Source organism: Leiobunum rupestre, chromosome 2, assembly GCF_980474605.1.
Source record: "Leiobunum rupestre chromosome 2, qqLeiRupe1.1.hap1, whole genome shotgun sequence".
NCBI lineage: Eukaryota > Metazoa > Arthropoda > Arachnida > Opiliones > Sclerosomatidae > Leiobunum > Leiobunum rupestre.
Window position 1 is genome coordinate 81,736,793 of NC_143385.1, and position 23,172 is coordinate 81,759,964.

At 38.2% G+C, this 23,172-nt stretch overlaps 3 protein-coding genes across 4 annotated transcripts in view; 2 read left to right on the forward strand and 1 right to left on the reverse strand.

The window, feature by feature from the left end:
- LOC149959509 (uncharacterized) overlaps window positions 1-23,172 on the reverse strand; it is a 337,839-nt gene that overhangs the window by 290,320 nt on the left and 24,347 nt on the right. The window lies entirely within an intron of this gene.
- LOC149959521 (uncharacterized) lies at window positions 3,798-4,765 on the forward strand. Of its 2 annotated transcripts, none has more exons than XM_090166472.1 (3): window positions 3,798-4,047; window positions 4,108-4,475; window positions 4,548-4,765. In XM_090166472.1, exons 1-3 carry the CDS (start codon window positions 3,868-3,870, stop codon window positions 4,702-4,704), a joined length of 705 nt encoding a protein of 234 aa, XP_090022598.1. In that variant the 5' UTR covers window positions 3,798-3,867; the 3' UTR covers window positions 4,705-4,765. The 2 variants fall into 2 exon arrangements, with proteins under 2 accessions (XP_090022598.1, XP_090022599.1); XM_090166473.1 differs by having other exon boundaries at window positions 3,799-4,029.
- On the forward strand, window positions 12,886-14,216 carry LOC149959522 (histone-lysine N-methyltransferase SMYD3-like). Its single transcript, XM_090165169.1, has one exon. The coding sequence runs from the start codon at window positions 12,931-12,933 to the stop codon at window positions 14,161-14,163; it is 1,233 nt and encodes a 410-aa protein (XP_090021295.1). The 5' UTR covers window positions 12,886-12,930; the 3' UTR covers window positions 14,164-14,216.

The following is a 23,172-nucleotide window of genomic DNA, read 5'->3' on the forward strand; positions in this document are numbered from 1 at the left end:
AATTGTTAAATAACTTGTCAAAGAATAAATTGTCCATTAAATTATTTAACTTTAAATTAATCGTATTTTATTAAGTGGCTTTAAAGAAACACGATGAAACTTTTTGAAAAGCAGCGAAAGGAGGTGAAGATAAAATTATTTCGTGTAATAAATCTTAAATCAGATTCGAATACATACGACTCAGTTTTAAACTGCAATAGTGATTTTGAACATGTATATAGTTGCATTTAGGTGTTTCAGAACCCTGATTCCCCGAAAATAAAGCAACGCCAATCAAAATCTTAAATAATATAATTTGTTCCATTTTAAAATAAAAGAAAACACATTGAAAACGCCGTTAAACTTTTAAAGACGGTTTAATTTGGGAAACGCAATAAATGTGGAAAATACCTTCTCTGCCTAAAAAATAATATCTGTTTAAACAGCAGTTGCATTTGGGGATTTTAAAAAGTGCCAGCGCGATCTGCATCTGCTTTGGGAAAATAAATTTTGTTTTAGAAACGCTATCTGAAAACACATTGAATGCGTAAATAAACCGAGATTTTAATGATCTACGACTAACAAGTTATTGTTTAATCAGAGTTACGCGTGACATGTTTACTTTGAACCTTGCGTTTACGAGAGGTACCACTACTGTTAAATAAATGATGTTGCAAAACTCAAAGACTTGACTGTCCTTCAGTTTTGCGGTGGAACGGGTCTCATATATTGTATGAGGTGCTCGAATTATTAAATGAAAATCAAAACAAAATCATTGCATGCCTTTAAGAGTTGAAACGAGGAAAATAATTTTAAATTAATTTTAATTTGATAGCCATTATTTGCATCTTAATTAGATCCAGGCAATTTCTAAAGTAAATTTTGCATTACGTTTTGACGATATTTAAAGTGTTGGTTCCACGAAATTTTAGCTATGGCTAATTAATGATTCATTAGAAAGAGCAAACATTTTATAGCAAGTACAGAAAATATCATCAAAATCGGTTAAGTGGTCCAGAGCTCTTTTGAAGAACTTTCCACAGATATCGGCCTGGAGCCAAACCCTTCCAAGAGACCATCAGTAGTAGGGTTCTGCTACCCATGCTGGATTTGTCACCTGTCCGGGCTAGGGGGACGCTGGCGTAGGGCACTATGATGATAGGCCTCCGGTGGTATGGTCTCTGTTACTAGGTACACCGGGCTATAAATTCTGACACACTGCCTCTCATTTCCGGCTGCTTTGACGATCAATACTACCGAACGATGTTCCATTCAGCAGCTACTGGAATTAAAATCTTAGCACGCTCCGAATACATCCTTTTAGGAGCTCCTCTTTCGGTCGACGCTATCTCCGCCTGCCTGTCATCTAAAACCGAGGCCTTTATTACCATGGTTGGAAACCTCCGACAACTATCTGCCCATCAGGGTTTTTTCTTGTTGAAGAACTCCATGGCTCTATCTAAGCTGTCGTATGCAGTGCCCCCGTGTGGCATGGCGCTTCTGGCCTTACGTGACGAACACACTAATGGTCGAGGCCCTTTGATTACAGTCGTCGTTTCTCAAGGGGGCCCGAGTACCCGCCACGCTTCCACCCTTGCCCTCCCTGCCTTTCTCTCGTCAGTTTCCAGCGTGGAGGCCTTAGTTCGCCCTATTCTCCTGCCTCTATTTACTCTGATTACTTGATTTGTCAACACATTGGGAACTCCATTCGGGTGACGTCTTACCTTCTCCCGATCACTGAAGTCATCAACGTGTGTGGGAGGCCCCACTGATCGAAAAGTCTATCGCACAGCTGGTCGCTCGTGCATCCAGTTAAAGGGACAAAGCCAGGCTACTCTCGGTGTACTCTGCAATCTCTGGGTGCCTTTCCTTCGCCGTCCTTGGGTACACTTTTGGACAACGACTCTTTCCGTGTCGCTGTCGGCCTTCGGTTGGGTGCCGAATTTTGTGTCCCGTAGATTCCTTTGGCACCCACGGTTTGAGTTGCGCCGTCAATGACTGAATTAAACGCGCCCTCACATCTGTTGTTCCAGCAACCGCCCGTAACGGGATGTCCTTGGTCCCGTGGTCCTCTGGGAAATCCCTGGTTTGGCACTTTACACGCACCGACCCTCTCGCCCATACTACTTGGCGTCTTCCTCTTCAGCCCACTCTGGGCACCAACACAGGCCAAATTTAGGAAGAATTCCAAAGACGTGGGTCTTGAAAATCAATTTATTTTCACTGCGGTGGCCATCGAAACTCTCAGAGCCTTCAGACGGGATGGTCTCGCCTATCTTCATTTTATCGGGCGTCGGATCAGGGAGGCAACTGGCGAGTATCGGTCGGTGGCTTTCCTTTTGCATTAAATTAAATTTGTTCGTGTTTCGTGACATTTGAAGAATAAAAAGATCGCAATTCAATTAGAATTTTTCTTTTAAACAACGGTGACACTTTGAAACACCTTCGTTTTACGTCAAATGTCATTTACACACTTATCCTACTTATTCTAATTTAATATCGCACTTTTGGTACTAGTGATCGCAGTGATGGGCAGCGCACTCGGCGGTAAAATCCGGTAAATTTTGTCCGTGTGCACAGTCGTTTTCCCGTGCGCCAGACCAACGGTAAAAGGTGGTAAAACTATAAAATTGAGAAAACCAGGAAAACACTGCCCGTGTGCAAGCGGAGAAGACGTAAAAGGACACATTACGAGGAAAATACCACTTAGCAGCGACACTTCTGCCACTATAATTTATTGTAGTTCTTTGTACAAATCAAGACCTCAGTAAACATAAGCAACCACGTTTATTACTAATACAGACTGGAATTTGCCAGGCTTTTTCTTTTGATTACAAAGAATAGAATGTGTAGTTAGAGAATGGTCTTTTTCTCCAAGTATAGAAACGGGAGATACAAATAAATATTAAAATACATTGTAAAACAGTTACTAAGCCTTGGAAATTATCCACCAATAAATTAGGGACGTTATTGTTCCCGTGTGGATTCAGCTTTGGACCTGTGGACCAGTTAGGCGTCAGTTGAAGCACAAACAATGGTCGATAAAACTTTCAATTTAAATCAAATGCAAAGTTACTAGAAATAATAAGAGATGGCGCTAAAGCATGACATTGGCTGATATTCCTATTGACCTTCAGACTAAAGCTAGTGGTCCACCTGAGGTTACGTAACCGTGTGTAGAAAGTAAAATAACCTAAAGATGGCGTTCATTACTGTTGTTGACAATCAGCGTCTACGTATAAGCACCAAAGATAATGGACGTGCGCTTTTTGAAACGTAAATAAAACGCCGATAAAACGCCATGCGACGTGGAAGTGACGTAACGCTTGCGATACGGTTACGTAACCTCTGGTGGACCACTAGCTTTAGACGGTACACCATTTTAAATTTCACATATACTCTTGCCTTTATACATATTAAGTAACATTAGCTCCAACTTTAAAATTGATCATAAGGTAATTTACCAATAATAAAATACTACCTCTTTTAACGAATATTAAAAAAGTTGTTGAAATATCACAAATCAGTGTCTTTGATATAAATTAACTTTTGCTAAATTCCCAATTTCCCACCACATGACTAGCCTAAAAAAAACCCGAGGAGAATATTTTCAAAATGATTTTTTTAAGACACCATGGAAACCTCTTTTCGTTACAAGCACAGATCAAAGGACTCGTGTTGAACCGAATAAAAAATTGCTAGGCCTATATAGGCAAACGCATTTACAAAGAGCTTTTTTGAAAACCTATTTTATCTTTATGCACAGATCAAAGAACCTTAAAAAATATATTTTGGTCATATAAAAGGAGTCTCTAAACGGTTTTTGATCATAACGATCTCATTGTCTCGAGCTAGTAGTTTCTCAAAATTAGCTTTTTAAACACAACGATGGCCTATTTCGTAGTTTCGATGTTAGCTTTCTTGGTCACCCTCGTTCACAGTCAAGAAGAAGATGAACCGAGTTCAAGGTGGTATAACGGCGCTGGACAACAAAACTGGAATAACGGGTTAAATCGACCTCAGTATCCTGGTCAAGGATACTTTCCTCAAGTACAACTACTATTCAAAGTTTTCCGTACAATTTTATCCTTGGTAGGTAGGAGGTACAAAAAACTGATTCTGTTGTAGCAACCTGGTTTCGGTGGTGCCGGGCTCTTACCGGGAGGAGGGTTCAACTCTGGAAGCGGTGGTTCATCTTACGGCAACAACATGAACACTCCTTGGTTCAACTCGCAGAACAGCGGCGCCAACCATTACTCCTACGCCAACTCGCTGTTCGGAGCTTTTTCATCTTTCTCTCAGAGTTGGTCGACCAGCATGTCCTCCAGGAAGCAAGGTGCCGAGAAGACTTCAGCCCTGATCGACGCCGCTGCCAAGGCCATCACCAAAGTTGGAGGACAAGTGGGAGAGAACTGTCTCTTTCGAGTTTTGTGTGAATCAGCAGTCAATCCCCAACGCTTCACCCGTTTTTCACCGTTGGTCGCCGATTTCGTTAAGTATGCAGACAGTTCTCTCTTGTAATTGGCCTCTTCTCTGAATTACTAACAGCATTTGTTTTGTTCAAATAGGGCTGTTGGTGAGGAAGTTCCCGACAGCCTGAAGTCGTTGGTGTCCGCCTTCTCCTTCGGACGAGGAAAGCCCTTGCAGTCTTGTTCCAGACGGTACTCTGGTTGCAAATCAGCTCCTTCACAGTTGATGTCCGATGTCAATGGTGTTAGCTTATAAAGCATGCAATTATTATGTACGTCTTATTCGTGATTATCGAATAAAATTATTTTTGACGAAATTTGTCGTATTATCTTTTTACAATTGCCGATAACAAGGTTTTTGAGCGATTAGTGTTTCTAGAAAAATCCACTAGAAAAATCACCTGAAGTGTTGCCGTTTCCATCACGATGGGTCGAAACTATTCAGTTTTTCTTGCGGGTAGAACCACTCTAAATCCTGAAGGTTCAGAGTATTGAACCTACACTCTCAATTCCTACTTAAATTTTAAACAGCCAAATCGTCTACTTATCCCGAATTTAATGTCTAAAGCATTTTATTCGGGACTACCTATTCGCCACCACAGAATCTAAAGTAAGATGACGTCATAGGTAGAACATAGTGTAAATGGTTTTGGCAAATCTTGTATTGTTGGAGTAAAAAAACTAATTACGCAGCAAAACTTTTAAATTTATCGGCGGCCACGGCGCGTCAAAATTTAAGTACTCGCCAACGGCGGTTTATTGTCGTTGGATGGGCGATGCAATGGTGTGGTCATAGGGTTACTCTTCTTACCCTACTTTATAATCCCAGAACGAGAGGGAAGCACCCACCTACTTCTTGAGGGAAGGAACACTAGAGCAACAACTTTGGTACCGGGGCTCATCCAACCATGGGCATCCTATTACTCACTTGAGTCGTATTACGCGTCTAAAATTTATCGTGCTGAAAAAAGCGATTCAATGTAAGCCAACAAAATGACGAAGCCGAGGTTAAAGTAGGAAACTTCGTTAGGGGAATCCATTTTAAAGCCAGGGCCCGTTACTGAGATGAAAAAAAATCGTTAAATAACGATAAAGGGGGCGTGTTTTCTTATTTTACCACATCTCTTTTAAGCCAAATGAAAAGGAGCACTATCACCAACGCTCGGAGTAGTCATAGGAGTAATGTGAAAACACCCCGCAATTGTAATAACTGATAACTAGCCGAGATTACGAAGTCAAAATTGGACTACAAAAATGAAATAACAGACAACGCTAAGGCTTAACTGAACGATTGAAGTGACCCGCTTCCCGCCGATGTTTTCCGGCGTTTTCATTGGCTACCGTCGTGGGCGGAGCTTCGGGGGAAAAAAGTCGAAATAACGAAAGCGGTAGTTTACGAAGTCTCATTAAAATGTCTCTGGAACGCGTTTTGCTGACTTTCGTTAAATCGAATACGTTAAATTTATAATTTCGTTATTTAACGAAAATTTTGAAAATGTCTCTGGAACGGGCCCTAAGTCAAAGTTGAAAAACCGTTTTTGCAGTTTAAAGGTTGGCAAAACCACCGTCTGACGGTGGAGTACACGGATAAATGTGCGGTTGTTTTTTTTTTCTTCATTAACGCTCATCGTCGTGACGGTTTCAACTCAGTTTCATTGGAAATTTTATTATTGTAATGTTTATGTGTAGTGTGGGAATGTTGAGTTTGTGTTATGGCGATTGTGGGTGATGAGTTTGTTGTGTTTGCGTTTTGTATGTATGGGTGTTTACTTTCCAACTTCTTCTTATTGACTTTTGGGACCGACCAAGTGCTGAGGATTGCGATAAACGTCTCAACGTCCAAATGGCAGGGTTTCCACCAATTGTTTACGGCATCCGTCTTAGTATCAATTTGCGATCGCTTCGAGCGGGACTTGAACCCGAGCCCTCTTGCATGACAGGAGAGTGTTCTACCACAGAACCACCGATACATGCTGCGGTTCAAAGAAAATTATAAGCTCAGCTTAAGCGGAAGCGTTTATTGCAAATTAACAGAGTATTAAATTTCGGTTTTTAAAATAGAACTAAATTTCGTGTTCCATTTAAATTATTGCATCGAAGATATTCTAATGTAACGTCTTCTCTGTTGATTAAAAAGAATGCGCCTCCCAGGTTTAGTTTTTTGTTATTTATTTACGAGTTTTCTAATTGACTTAAATATAGTTGCAATGCAGCGAAGGCGTTCATTTAACGTTTATTGATATTCGAGGTTGCGTTTAGTCAAGTGGCTCTTTGTGCTTTGTTGATGTTAAGGTTTTTGCTTCTTGTTAATACATTTGGTGTGGATATTTGGATATCTACGATTCCTAATACAGTCAATATATGATATTGGAAGTTGGACGGCATTGGTCTTTTTCATGCGGTATGTGTCACAACATCAACTGGAAGTCTACGAGTCGTCCACTACCAGATGTCGAAAATGGCTATTCTACGGTATCTTCATCAAGGGCAAGTGTTGAAATAAAATGAGCGTTAAAGGTGTGGCTATAGTATTTCGTAAGCGAGAAAAATACAAATACCCTCTGTAGATATTTCTTTCATTAAAATTTGCTTCGCATTATATTCAACTGATAAACTTTTACTGTAAAAAGGGTTTAATTCAATTGTGCATTGTTATAGTACGTCTAACTCACTGTTGTAACTACTTAACTTATGATATTCTGAATAAATTAAAATTGGTATTTTCGTCTGAATTATTTTAATTATAATTAAAATTTTATACCGGGCGGGATAGAACTGGGATAACATTTTTAGCAAATAACTCTGAATTGCGGAAATATATCTTTAAGGGTTAACTCGAGAAAATAATACCACTAGGGACAATTCTTCCGAGGAGAGGTATATTTTGGCTTGCCAACTTGTTCTAGTTGCGTACACCGCTACACTATTCGTACCACGAAAATTAATTTTCGCTCTTGTTTACAATCATCTTGTGTTTTGGGATAGGTGTTTCGCCCAAAATTTGCAGAGGGCACGCGGCCAGTTTAACAAGGTTTTGCAGAAGAGCGTTACCATGTAAAAAGGTTTACTAACATTTACTTTACGCTAGATAAACCATTTCCACAAATTAAAAGTGGACAATGATTTACTTTTATTTCATATTTATTTCTTTTAAGCCCATCAATTCAATTGATTTTGGCGAAAGGTAATTTTAAAAAACGTTAATTTTTAAAAAGGAATATCTCCGCGAATTTTCATTTCCACAAAATAATTTTGCCAAAGAAATGTTCAGTATCGTCTAAAGTATCAAATAATAAAAATCGGACATGCGTTGGTGTGTTGATATTAAATTGGAATTTGGATCTAAATTAAATTGGAATTTGATTCTAAAATAAATTGGAATTTGATTCTAAAATAAATTGGAATTTGATTCTAAAATAACTTGGAATTTGATTCTAAAATAAATTGGAATTTGATTCTAAAATAAATTGGAATTTTATTCTAAAATAACTTGGAATTTGATTCTAAAATAAATTGGAATTTGAATCTAAAATAAATTGGAATTTGATTCTAAAATAACTTGGAATTTGATTCTAAAATAAATTGGAATTTGAATCTAAAATAAATTGGAATTTGATTCTAAAATAAATTGGAATTTGATTCTAAAATAAATTGGAATTTGATTCTAAAATAAATTGGAATTTGATTCTAAAATAAATTGGAATTTGATTCTAAAATGAATTTGAGTTTGATTCTAAAATAAATTTGAATTTTATTCTAAAATAAATTGGAATTTTATTCTAAAATAAATTGGAATTTGATTCTAAAATAAATTTGAGTTTAAAGTATAGTTATTAATACTTGCTATGATTTGTTTTAAGTTGCCGTATCCCACCCTGGCTAGTTTCTTCCTACAACTTTCAACTCATTTGATGCATTCTACATTTGTTTGATTACAAGAATACATTTGGGTATTATGTTGCAAAAAATATTCTTTTCAATTTTCATCATGACAATCATTATCTACTATATAAAAAAGTGACAAACATTTGTCCCATACACCTCTTTCTTGTTGACCCACTAATATCACTCAAAAACCAACCAACTGTTCAAAAACAGATTGTAAGTGTTTAAAAATGCGCAAAGAAATCCCAATTTCCTCAAAACTTGATAAGATATTAATGATATGCCCTCTTTAAACATTACATCAAAAATTAATGCAATTTTTAGCGAAATTCATTTTTGTTAATATATATTTACTAATGTTACATTAACTTATCATGGGTTTTTTATGTCGACTTATATAACTTTATTAAGGACTCAAGTTAAGATTAAGAAAAGAACTCATTTATTTCCGAAAAGCACAGTCCCTCAAAACTTCACTAATAATCTAGCCTTCCCGCTCTCTCGCGCGTTCACGAAACCACTTTTGCAGCGTTACCCCCTTGACCAGGTCCCGCCGGGGTCCTCCCTTTCGTCCCAGTCCCACTCGCGGAACATCATCCGAGCCTGTCAATCAGAGCGTTTAAAAAAAGTCAGGTGTTTCTTGGCGTCGGAATGAAAATTCCCAAAAATACCGAGAATTCGAGAGTTTTAGGCTTGCTAAAAATAACAACTAACATCACCTGGGCTTTGCCCCCAAAAATACAGAAAATAGCATAGCTAGGCCTTGGCCCTCATACCACTGTAACACTAGTTAATAATAATGTTTTAATTCAGGAAAAAAAAGCTGTACACTTATTGGGTCCTGATACGCGATACAAAAGATACTAAAACGCTCGAAACAAAAGGAACTATTTACATTAATATTAATTGATACAATGATAGTGCCCGAAAAACGAAAATAAAAAAACAGAATTTCACAAAAAAAAACGATACATATGAAGCGACAGTAATAAAATAAAAAAATAAAAAAAGGCTAATAGTAAGTAATGGTGAAATGAACAACAGGTCAGCCCCAGTTTTTATATGTATCTAATCGACAGTTGAATGCCGATGCGGAGGATTTGGTCTTAACGGCAGCCGGGAGATCATTCCAAAATGTAACAACCCGTTGAGTGAAGAAAACCCGGCTAGCTACCCCGTTGCACCACTTTTTACGGGTTGTGGGAGCCTTTCGGCCCTCCCACTTGATGTCGAAGAAGTCAACCGCTGTAACATCATACAGGCCATAAATTATTTTGAAGGTGTCAACTAAGTCGGCGCGAAGACGTCTGTCCTTAAGGGACAGAAGACCCTTTTTAATCTTTCATCATATGGTAAGGTTCTGAACCCTGAAACTAGCTTCGTGGCCTTTCTTCGCACCGTTTCCAGCTTCTCAATGTCTTTGACCAGGTGGGGGGACCAAATGCTGGAACAGTAGTCTAAGTGAGGGCGAATGTAGACACTGTACAGGATTTTGAAAGATTTGACACTAAAATGAGAGAATGATCTCCGCAGCGTATATAAAGCCCTTGCACCGCGCGCGGAAGCGGCTTTGCTATGGGTATCCCCGAACATGTGGCCGGAAAGCATGACCTCAAGGTCCCGAACCACAGCATGCGCCTCTATCGCTTTACCCCCCAAACTGTACTGATAGCGAGGGTTATTAGCCCCGCAATGGAGAACAACCGATTTAGTAGTATTGAAGCTCATACCGTTCGAGGAGACCCAATGGGTCAAAGCACCAATGTCCCGTTGGAGGGATAGCGAATCAGTCGGTGAAGCTATTTTATGACCAATCTTATTGTCATCGGCAAACAATTTGAGAAAAGACTCCTTGATTACCAGAGGAAGGTCATTATTAAATATAACAAAAAGAGTTGAGGCACTCCACTGGTCACCTCACACCATTCCGAACAGACCCCACGCAGGACCACTCGCCTGCCTCTAATAAGTAGTAACTTGTTATGTAATTTGATCTAAATTCGTTGAACTCTGGTGTTAGGGGAAATGGAAAAGAAAAAGACCTCAATGAACCAATAACGCTTTTCAATAATTATTTATATGGGGCCTACATTATATCAAAGATAATATAAGCCTCGTAGCCTAGATTCGAATTCACTGCCTCGCTCGTACTCAATAGCGTTTACGCAAATCCTGCCGGACCTCCGAAACAATTACCTCCATAGTTATCATGGTAACCAACTATAGATAAGACCACGGCCAACTTTGGAGACGCACTGTTTCGAACAACGCGTCATCAAAGTTGGCCGTGTTAGGTCACTACAGCGACCGATGGAGACCGAATTTTCGGAGATCATTGCCAGAAAAGGGTAAACGCTTCGTCACAAATCCGTCAATCGGAAAGCTCTCAGAATTCGAATCTAGATTACGGAGTTCTATATTATCTTTGATTATATAAAAAGGCCTGAACATTTAAGAAAATGTACTACCAACAGAGATGGTGATACTTTTGTCATCCGCCAAACAAAAAGCTTAGTCAAAACTACAGCGTATAATCGGGGCGCTTCCCGCCATTCGAATGAGCGTTCTAGTTATTTCTCCGATTTCTATACTGAAAACTGGCTTTCGTAAAGCCTTTAAGTCGTGTATGTCCGCCGGAGGCTTCGTTCGATTTTTGCTCCAGTATATGGGGTTTTCGGAAAAGGTAATTTAAAAGAAAATTCAGTTCATATCCGCGGAGCGTCTGCTTAAATTTATATAAAGAAATCGGTTGCTCATTTCTAGCCCTTTATACTCTTTTGTTTTGGCGGCTTTTCATCGTGTTTTAGTTCCATTTTCATTTTGTTTTTAGACTGTATGAGCCGTGTTTTCCTTTTGGTCAACTGAATTAACAATTTCAAAGATTATTTGTAAGTATATTTTCGAGTATAATTGTAAATAAAACAACCATCTTTAGATTGTTGATTCAGATTGATTTGAACCACTGTAACGGTCCTGATCAATAATCTCCCTCGAAACTAAAATTTAATAGCTTAATACAGGGTTTATACAGACCGGGAAATATCAGGGTTTTAGACTGTTGCCAGAAAAGACGGTGAAATTACCATTATTAAAAATCAGTTAAATATACGAGGGTTCAGGAAGTTGGTAATAAGGAGTACAAATTTACATCAATAAATTATTCCTAATTTTGCTTTGCTTTATGAAACGAATTTAGAAAAGATTGGTTAGCAATAACATAAGTTTAATTAGGATTTAGGGTTATTTTAAAACATTGGAAGAATCAGGGAAATATGGTTGGCAACAGGGGCGGATTAACCCTTTCGGCGCCTTTGGGCACAGAAAAATTTGGCGCCCCTTGGCATTGGTCAGCTAAGGAGGGGCGTATCGGTTTTTAATAAATAAATAAATATATTTTAGTTTCCCCAAACCTTTTCGGCGTTATTTTGAGTAGGGGCAAGCCAAGTACATGGACAGTGGGGCTTTATCAGAGTTTTGGCGCCCCTAGAAAAATATCGCCCAAGGCACGTGCCTACTTTGCCTAATGGTTAATACGTCCCTGGTTGGCAATAGTTGTATGAACCCTGGTGTGATGGGGTCACTGGAGCCTGTGGGGGGCTCCATACCCGGCTCTCAAGGTCATGTGATCGGGGCGCTGGGTCACTGGAACCTCATGGGTGTTCCACACTCGTCATTCTGTGACCTACTGAGGAGGGTAGTTTGCAGTAGAAGAGGAAGTCACTCTAGTCCTCAGCTGTGCGAGGGTGGGTCTCGGGCAGCCCATGGTGTCGCCTTTTGTTGGGCCGTGATGAGGGCGTTTGTTTGTTATATGTGAGGCGGTCAAAATGGCTGTCTCACTGGCCGAACGTTGTTTCGCAAAGCGCACTTTTGTCCCGGGCTGGTTGTTTTAGGTGGCCGCTGTAGTGCTTAAGGCGGAGCAGCGGGGTACAAATACATATACTTATGTAATAGAATATTACAATTTAGAACACTGAGCTAGGCTCATGGCCCAGTTTTTCTAGGATTCGTTGTTAGATAAAATTTTGAACTATCCAAATTCAAGGTTAAAATGAAGAAACCCAAAGAAATGAAAAGACCGTGGCTTGGGAGGGGGAAGTTTAGACTTTATGTTCATTAAAGTAGGGAAAAGAATAAAAAAATTATAAATTCTTAGTAAAAACGATTGTATACAGCCTTGAACACGCGGTGAGAGTGTCTAATTCTTCCGGGCAGGGGGGTTAAACCGAGATGCCCATGTGTCAGCTGAACACGAATTAGTTTAAAAAGATTGCGACAGATGGCACTGTATTTTTTCCTCTCTTACTCCTTTCTGTTTTCAAATTTAAAATTAAATGTTAAAACAGCAACATTTTTTACAGGGTAGCTAAAAATCTTGGTGCCAATTCTTATGTTTTGGTTGAAAAAGCTTTCTGAACGAACTCTGGTAAAGTAATTTCCCTTTAGATACACGCAACTTAACATTAATTACTTGGACTAAAAATTTTAAAGTTGTTTAGGTATAATAATGGGATTTAGTCGAGGTGAGGTAATTTGCAGATCCAAACCACTGGTGTTTGCCGCCTTCGAAAGCGCAAAGGGAATATTTTGCGACTATTGTATGAGAAGTAGCAACGAACCTGTGATAAATGAAAAGGAGATTGGGATGCCATTTCAAACTAGACCAAAGCCAAAACGTTGTAGTCAATGCCAACTGCTTTATTTCTGCGACGTCCATTGCCAAAGGAAGGCCTGGTCAGATTTCCACAAGCTGGAATGCGCCCGTTTGAAGAAGTTTCCGCTGGTAGGCAAAGAACTACTCATGGCCAGACTCTACACGAAGATAAAGATGGCTAGAGAAAGTGGAAGAACCTCATTTCTAGAAACTGTCGGCTGCTACAGTAGGTCGTTCGACGATTTGATGGGACACCACGAAGAAATCTCCAAAGATTTACCAAAGAAGTTGTATTTTGAGATGATGCAGGGAGTAAAGTTGGGCAGGTTCTTCCCGGACCTTTATGACCCCAGCAATCAAGATGATAGGAAGCTGCTCTTCGATGTGTTTTGCAAATATTTCGTTAATGCGAATGAAATCCTTGACGGCGGATTTAATAAAAGTGGAGTAGGCTTGTATTTGGGATTCTCAATCTTCGATCACAGTTGCGAGCCTGATGCCTACGGGTCCTTCAACGGTAAAACCTTGGTAGTGAGAGCGGTCAAGGACATTCCGCACGATGACGTCAAGAGAATTAGCGTTTCGTACCTGGACATTGGCCTGCGAAAAGCCAAAAGACAAGACATTTTAAGGCGCCAGTTTTACTTTACTTGCCACTGCCACCGTTGTTTGAATGACGAGAAGGAAGCTGCCAGATTCCAAATACTGGACGCCCAGAAAGCCACCGACTCAAACGTGGTCGCTCTTTCTGAAGCATTTTACGATCTTACAAATCGTGAACAATCCGATGAGTTTAAATTAACGCTGAAGAAATGCGTGGTGCTTCTGAAAATGCAGAAGGACGTCTTGGGCGAACACCACATTTGTCGACTCCGCCTTTTGGAAGTCGGTTTTCGGTGCTGTTTTAATCTGGGTCTGGCGGAAGAAGGAATTTCTATGGGACTCGAACTTCTGAAAGTCCACACATTTTACTACGGTGAATATCTCCATGAACAAGGAATTTTGTGGAGTCAAATTGCTCAAATGTACTTCAGAATTGGAAAAGTGAAACGCGCTCTCGAATTACTTTCGAAATCATGCGACATCTTAAAAATGTTTTTAGACGAAGACCACCTTGTGGTTCTTTCGGTTAAAGGCATTCTTCACAAGGTAATTTCCTTATCAGGCAATGCCGAATAGCGCTTTGAATCATCTGAGTTTATAAAACGCAACGGATATTTCACTTTTGTTACTGTAAATGTGGAACTATTTTGCTCGCTGAGTCGGTGATATTAAATGACTTAATCATTTTATTCATTTCCATAACCTTCTCTTGTTTTTTCATTTTTATACCAGTCAGTATAATATTAATTTCAAATGCTTGCAGAATTAAAACACTGTACTGTATATGACCAATATTTTCATTAAACATTTCATTGTTTTAATGCTTGAAGTTAATTAATTGTTCTAGCTCCGAGAGTAATTAAGGCCCCCAAAAGGTCAAATAACTCGTATAAAATCCTATATGTTAAAAAATGCCTTATAACATCCTATATTTTTAGTAAAATCCCCAAAAAGTCCTATAAAGTCCTATAATTTTGATATTTTTCCCATTCGATATCCCACCACTCACGTCGTCAGTTAAATTGCTAAATTTAGCGATAGGATAAGTCGTATTACTTTTGTTATTGTTAACATGGTTAACTAGTATATTTTTGTGATAAAATGGTTAAATAGTTTCTATTTTAATCAAAGATAATATTGACAGTGCAGTGGAGTACCTGACGAATTAAGCTATGGACGTAGCTACGGCGTAGAAAATTAGAACTTGAATAAAATTACTGAAACAATTATCTAATCCATTAAACATTTTGTTAACCATTTAATAATAACCAAATAAGCCATAGTTATCTTATAATACGGAAAAAAATTACAAATAAATTTAAAACAGATGGCGCTACCGTTGTCTTATACTTTTCAATTGCGTTTTTTAAATTTCCTTTAATTTACTCAAATTTGACCTATGAAATGTGCTATAAAAGTTATAAATACACCTCCTAAAGCAGATGGAATATTGAAGTTCAAAAGGACCCTAAAATATCGGGATTAACGCGTTTGGGGCGGACCGCGCCTGACATTTTAATTTCGATTTATGAAATTATGACGCGGTCAATCTGATTCAATGTCTAAGGTATTTAAACCAGATTTAATTAAATAGGACACAGTGGCTGATATTCAAGATGGCGGTGGAAGCTCACGATCCAGAGTGGGGTCTTTTAGTATGTTATTTCGTAGGTTAAGAACTTAAAATCTACCTTTAGGCCAATTTTTCTCGTTTTGGGAGATTGTTGAGACAACCCCAATTTGTTATTTATCTTTACTGGGCTAATTACCCTATGCTACCCTCTCTTCAGAGCGTCCAATATCGCCAATGCCCGTTTTCTTCCTTTAAATTAAAATTTTATTGATGAAAAGAATGTCAGTATAATTTTTGCTAAAATTGTTCAATAATAAATCGATAGAATTAGATTATGACTGGAACGTTGTAAAACGTACTTTTCGGTACCTACGAGCATGGGATCATACACGAAAGGATTTGTAAACCCAAACGCCAATTACGTGGGCGAGTCGAAAGCAACAGTCCGTAGCATTATCCAATACCGAGGTTGAATTGGTTGCCGCTACAAAAGCAGCCAAAGATATTGTCTGGATCAAAAGGTTCTTGACAACGCCGGAGATATCAAATTGATCCGGAATCCAGAATTTCATCGTCGTACAAAGCTACATTAGAGAACTTGTGCAAAACGGTCAAATTGACGTCACTTACGTACCAAGTAAAGAGCAGTTGGCAGATATTTTCACGAAGCCATTATGTGCCAAGATATTAGTTAACGCGCCTTCGCCAAAGCCTGAATCTCCACGCATTTAACCATATTTTCCAGGGTTGCCACACGTCAGGGAATTTTAAAATGGGCATAAAAATCAGGGAAAGGTCAGGGAATTATAAGAACTTGTAAAAGGTAAGGGAATTAGATTTTCTCTTACCACTTTTTGAAGGTAATTTTACTCTAGATCTATGACAAATTCTTTGATTATCATTTATTTCCTTGAAAGGTTGGCCAATTTTTTCAACATTGCAATAACCTTTTTACTGGACTATATAATCCAATTAAATATATTAACTTCTGATAAAAGTGAAATATTAAATAAAAAGAATGGCATAAAAAAGGTGAGGGAAATTCTCTTAAAATACGAGTCATTCCAGGTCAAATCAACCAGGTCCATACCCCTCAAGTTACCGATTTTGATGAAATATGGTGAACAGGTGTAGTTATGCATAAAACCAACCCCTGTAAAGCAGAAATGCCGAAAAGGTTTTTTGAGGGGAGTTACAGGACCAAATGTATTTTGGCGGTTTTCCAAATGCCAGTTGCGCTTTAGCTATAAAATCACTATAACTTCAGTTTGAAAAGTGATATAAATATGCCTAATGGCTTATTTTCAAGGTAATTAATCAATTAATGCCCCAGATTATTATTTTCAAAAAATTTGAAAATTTTGAAAACAAATTGAAATTTGAAATTTGGAAGTCACCTATTCGTGGATACCCAAAATAGCTATATTTAGAAAAATTATTTTTTGGCTTGTATTGCCTTATTTGATCACATTACGTAATCTGTAAAAATCTTTTCTTGTGTTTTCCAGTTTTAACGAAGTTACAATCAATTTACCTTACCCCCGCGCCTCAACCAATTTTATTTTTTTTTGGCGGGGATTTTAAAATTTTATTTTTTTTCCTTGTGAACAACCAAATTTCCTCGTATTTTTTAAAACTTATTATCAGTTCCCGCAAGGTGTACTCCTGCTATATAAACACTAAAATATAATTGTTTCATTATTTGTGAAATTAAGGGCAAAGTTTACTCCACCGCACCATATTTTGTTTGTTGGTTTCTAATAGCTTATCAACAACAGACTTGTATAGTACTGAGAAATCAATTTTATGATTAAAGAATTTACAAAGTCTTAGCACTTATAGTTAGTGCTTTTTCAGCTTTTTTAGTTTCCGCAGCTGTTAGCTTCCATAATCTACCCGTTTTTGTAGTAGGGTTTGCAATAACCAGGACATCTCTACGGAGAAGCCGTCCTCGGTCTTCTTCATTAGGGTAACGATATGAAGCAGCTGGTCCATGAGGGCGAAGAAAGCATAATTCTAGCTCTTGATGGACATCGATTTTCTCTGAAATGAATGCCAGCCACCATTTGCCGTCTCGTTTCGCAACAATGAACCCACGAATATCTGACCAAGGTAAAATGTGACTTTCAGATTCTATTTGGACTATAACTGTCGTAGATTTAGTTGAGGATGACATTATTTTGGTTTGTACTTCACTTTTTTTTATCGGTACAACTGAATGAATAGATCTAATTCCTTTAATCCGATGAGCATTTTCGTAAAGAACTTTTAAAGTGCTTTCCATTTCGTCTATTTCATTTTGTCTCACAAATTCAAAAGATATTATGTCAAGTCCTTCTTCATTTGAATGCCACTTTGCTTTGGCCCACGTGAAAAGTTGCTCTGGATTTAGAATAATGGTGTTGTTTAGACTAGCCATGGCTGCGAGTCTTTTCACACACCCTCCAAGGCCATCACTAGGGCCTTTGCCGTGGGAAGTTGCAAAACAAAAATGCCATTCAGCGGTTATTCCATTTGTGTCCTCTTCATGGTAGCATAAGTTTGTTACATTCTTGAAATTTTTATATTGGGAAGGAGCACCATCTGAGAAGTAAACAACTCCCCGCAAACCAGTTAAAGCTTTTTTTCAAAAACTCAATTAGTTTCATTAAAAACACGTGAACAGTTGTAGCATCATGCTTTACGCTATCAGATATTACAACATAGTTAACATGGTTTAATGGTCCTCCGATGTGTTCTCTGTAATAGCAAACAAATGGATGGAGAGTGGCTTGATCCGATGCCCAGTGAAAAGACTGAATTGCGTCTTGCGCTATAAACGTATAATTTTCAGAAAAGTCGCCGATAGAGTGGAACTAGGGACGCTTTTCTCTGTTGTAAATACAGCGATTGCTCTGTTGTAATATGATCATGCGTTAAAAGCTCTTCTAAATTTTCAAGAAGTTCATCCACAAATTCTAAATAATTTTTTTGTATAACTTCAAGAGTGCTTCTATCCACGTTGATCCATTATATTTTCGATGTAGTTTCTGAGTTCGTAAAATCCTGGGCATTCCTCACATTCTTTCAGAAAACAGTCTTCTGTCGGATTGACACAGACAACGCTCTTCAGACAATCTTTATAACTTTTCAAATGCCAGCTACGGTCTTTCGTCAGTTCCCCTAACCTAACACCTTTACTTCACATTTTGATGATACTTGCATACGCAAGTAGAATGAGTACCAGAGGATCCAGCGAGTAAGCAGTTTTTTGGTCTTAATTCAGCAAACTTAGAACAGGATATTGGTATTTCACTGTGCATTGACTTAAACATTTGATATAGTTCCTTTAAATTGCACAAAATGAGTCTTTTCTGTTTGTGTACTCTTTGGTCAAATTCACGGATTCTTTTAAAATCTTTCTTGCCTGGAAGAGTTCGGCCACTGCATTCCTCATTTTCAAGGAAATTTCTCACACTATCCACCGTATTCTGATCCAGATTTTTCCCAGGTTTGGGGTTGGGTGTACTCAAGATTCCTTTTTCTTCCACAAGCAGGAGTACACCTTGGGGGAACTGATAATAAGTTTTAAAAAATACGAGGAAATTTGGTTGTTCACAAGGAAAAAAATAAAATTTGAAAAACCCCGCCAAAAAAAAATAAAATTGGTTGAGGTGCGGGGGTAAGGTAAATTGATTGTAACTTCGTTAAAACTGGAAAACACAAGAAAATATTTTTATAGATTACGTAATGTGATCAAATAAGGCAATACAAGCCAAAAAATAATTTTTCTAAATATAGCTATTTTGGGTATCCACGAATAGGTGACTTCCAAATTTCAAATTTCAATTTGTTTTCAAATTTTCAAATTTTTTGAAAATAATAATCTGGGGCATTAATTGATTAATTACCTTGAAAATAAGCCATTAGGCATATTTATATCACTTTTCAAACTGAAGTTATAGTGATTTTATAGCTAAAGCGCAACTGGCATTTGGAAAACCGCCAAAATACATTTCGTCCTGTAACTCCCCTCAAAAAACCTTTTCGGCATTTCTGCTTTACAAGGGTTGGTTTTATGCATAACTACACCTGTTCACCAAATTTCATCAAAATCGGTAACTTGAAGGGTATGGACCTGGTTGATTTGACCTGGAATGACTCAGTAATAATAATCAGCTAGGCTAATACCCAAGACACCACGATAGGCCCAAGTAATCTAGCGACGTTTAATGACTTAAATCAGGGGGCTGGGTTACAATGCGTACGAGTGTGGAGGAAAGCACTTCATGCCACGCGAGCCAACAGCTCCCTACAATCACTATCGTACAGATCTTCACGGCTATTTCTCGCTTTCTGGACTGTCAACGGGATTAGATCTAAATCAGATCCATCCGCTTATCTTTGGTGTAGTGGGAATCAAGTAAGCCTCACGCGTTAAAGTTTGCAGGTTCGAGCTCGGGTAAATACAAGACGTCACTGCGCTTTTATATTTTTTAAATAATTCCGCATGCAACCCCGAGTTAAGGAAGTAAAAAAAATTAACAAAATGCTTCTAAAAACGCTTCTAGGTGGCAGCACCTTCCGGGACTTAAAGTGAAAGGCGAGTTGTCTGCCGTCTATTGGCTTCCCGAAACCACTTGTTTTAAAAGTTTATAATCCCATGATCCTGAAAAGCCAATCAACGCGAGAAGCTCCCAATTTGCCACACCTTTTAGGCTAGATTTTGATGCTTACTCAACTTGTTTTTATTATTACGCTAACGACATCTAGTGCGAGAGAATGCAACTAGACAGGAGCCGCCAATTGATTTAATGAAGCTCTTTGACTAAACTAACATGGATACGCTTTTGAATAGCTGCTTTCGAAGGAAGTATCGAACCGATTTAAGCGCTCGTGTGATCATGGCTAGACAGTGCGACACTAAAGCAAGTGGCGGCTCTATCATTGCCACCTGTATTATGAAAAGGCCCCTGTTATTAGAGATGGCCGGGAATCTATCCGATATTTCGAAATTGCCAAATGATAACGTCGTCGTCAGAGAGCCTTTGTATTATATTTAGACAACTTATACTTTATTTAATGGGCTTTAACCTAAACTAATGTAAAAATATTGTTTAAAATTACTGTAATTTATGTCCTTGACCAATTTAAAAACGATAACGGCATCTGCTTTAAAGTATTAACAATTATGTCTCTAGGTGTAACCTTGGTTTTCAAGCTTTTTACCGACAGAAATTGCACAGTGTGCTGGGAGACCAAATTTGCGGTCAAAAATCCTAAGCGTATCTACCTAAAACATTTATACATATTTCGCTTTGTTTTGGTGAGAGGAGTTCGAATATGTTACTCTGGAGACGATAGCGCCACCTGGTGGCTACTTCGCCTACAGGTGGCGCTACATACTAGTACTTTTGATATATCATAAACCTATCATAGTTAGATTTTTATACGAAGTTAGAGTCTATTTAAACGTAATTAACCCTTTCAAAAATCTGATTTAGGTTGAAAACCACTGAAATTTGAACTTTTCGGCCAACTTTAATCCTAAATATTTCAAAATTGCTCGCGAATGCGCAGCTAATCATTTCGTAGAAAAATTGTTCAGTATTTTCTCAGTACATTTCGAAATTTTCAGATTGGTATCTCGTGGAACTTTTAACGAGAAAATTACCTGAAAATTACGGGGGTCATCACTTAAGATTTTTTGAATAAAGCGTCCAAAAATAGTGGCTTGAAATTAAAAGCAATGATTCACCATCGACTATTCTAAACTAGACGAACATTTTAAAAAGTACTGAAGATGTTTTTTAAACGAAAACGAATAAAAAAATTGCTTAAAATAAAGCATGATAAGGTCAATGATTCACCGCAGACTTTTGTTAAGTAGACCAGCATTTTCAAACGTGCCTAGGAAGATGTCGGTTAACGAAAGTTTCGGTTCTCGCGGAGAAATTTGTACAGTATTTCTAAAACGGTTAATCCCCGCAGATGAGCTTAACGAAATTCTAAGTCTGTTTGGGTATACTACTAATTCAACTGAAAAAGAAAACATTCAAGATCAAATTAGGCTTTTAAAACCGAAATTCGAAGAGAAAGATTTTTCGCGGCTAATGAAAAGTGGTTGAATGTTCATTTACATTTTGAAGTCGAGGAGACGCTTCAATTGGAGGAGATCCGCTCTCAGGGTCGACCAGAAGCATCGTGGGAAGAAGGTTCGATTCGTTCTAAACGACGTCTTGTAACTGGACTGCAAGATCAAATACGTTTAGAACCAATTTGCGAAAATTTCAAAAGCTGTCGCCAAGGTAGCCGAAGATCAAGGCAAGTCAGGGGTTGCTTACGTTTTAAACGAGTCATTGAAGAGCCCAAACCGAGCAAACAAAATAGCCGAAAATTTTAGAAAGAGCCATGGTGCGTGTACGACGAACACTTTGTTTTCTTACACTCCAGACGAAACGCTAGCTCTTTTAATAGATGGCGATATTTCCGTAAACCTCTACAAAATTTTAAGGAAAGGTGCTATTAGTCGCGGATTTGAATTATACCCTTCTTATACATTGGTAGCTCAAGCGAAAAAAAAATGTTATCCTCAAGGATCCACGTTGGTCAGTGGGACTCGTATAGCGGTTTCTATCTACTGCACCATACCGCTAAAACAATTATCGAAATACAGCGTAAAGTATTGAACCAATATTCTAAGTCTATGTCAATGAAAATTCTCGATTTGGTTTTGGTTTGCTCCTGGGGTTTTGACGGCAGTACAGACCAATCAATATACAAACAAATCCACACTGGTAATGAACCTTTTGATCTTAATTCTTTGCTAGCGACCACTGCACTGTCACTTCACTTCAGCTAAAATCGTTAGACGTAGTACTATGGTAAAACTTTGCACCTCAGCTGGTCGCGGCTGTCGACCTCTTTCTTTGAAATTCTTGAAGGAATCTGAAGAAACTATACTGGCTGAAAAAACAATTAGTGGACTCGAAAATATAAGCCCGAGACGAGCTCTCATGTTTAAAAAAATATTGATGAGCCCGAGACGAGCTCTCGTATTGAGGAAAAAAACTTATGAGTTCGAGACGAGCTCTTGTGTTTAGGAGATAAAAAAATATAAGCCCGAGACGAGCTCTCGTATTGAGGAAAAAAACTTATGAGTTCGAGACGAGCTGTTGTGTTTAGGAGATAAAAAAATATTAGCCCGAGACGAGCTCTCGTGTTTAAAAAATATATTGATGAGCCCGAGACGAGCTCTCGTATTGAGGAAAAAACTTATGAGCCCGAGACGAACTCTCGTGTTTTTGGGAAAATTATTGTGAGACAAACAAAAATTTTGGTGAGACTGAGCCCGAGACAAAGTCTTGGTGTGCAGCTATGGCCACAAACAAACGTTCATACAACAGAAAATATTGAAGAGGACGACGAGGACGAAGAAACATCCGCATTCCATTCAGAGGGCTTTGATGTTTTGGATAATTTAGAATTAGACTCAAACGAATAAATTTATTTTTGATTTTCGTGTGAAATTGTAATTTGTCAATTTGCCTTTAATATTTATGGAAGACCCCCTTCATTTTCAAGAACTTTACTCGTTACTTTGAAAATTAATTGCTTAAAAGTTTCACGAGATACCAATCTGAAAATTTCGAAATGTACTGAGAAAATACTGAACAATTTTTCTACGATATTTTTAGCTGCGCTTTCGCGCGTGATTTTGAAATATTTAGGGTTAAAGTTGGCCGAAAAGTTCAAATTTCGGTGGTTTTCAACCTAAATCAGATGTTTTGAAAGGGTTAATTACGTTCAAATAGACTCTAACTTCGTATAAAAATCTACCTATAATAGGTTTATGATATATCAAAAGCACTAGTATGTTGCTCCACCTGTAGGCGAAGTAGCCACCAGATGGCGCTATCGTCTCCAGAGTAACATTTTCGAACTCTTCTCACCAAAACAAAGCGACATATGTATAAATGTTATAGGTAGATACGCTGTGGATTTTTGGCCGCAAATTTGGTCTCCCAGCACAC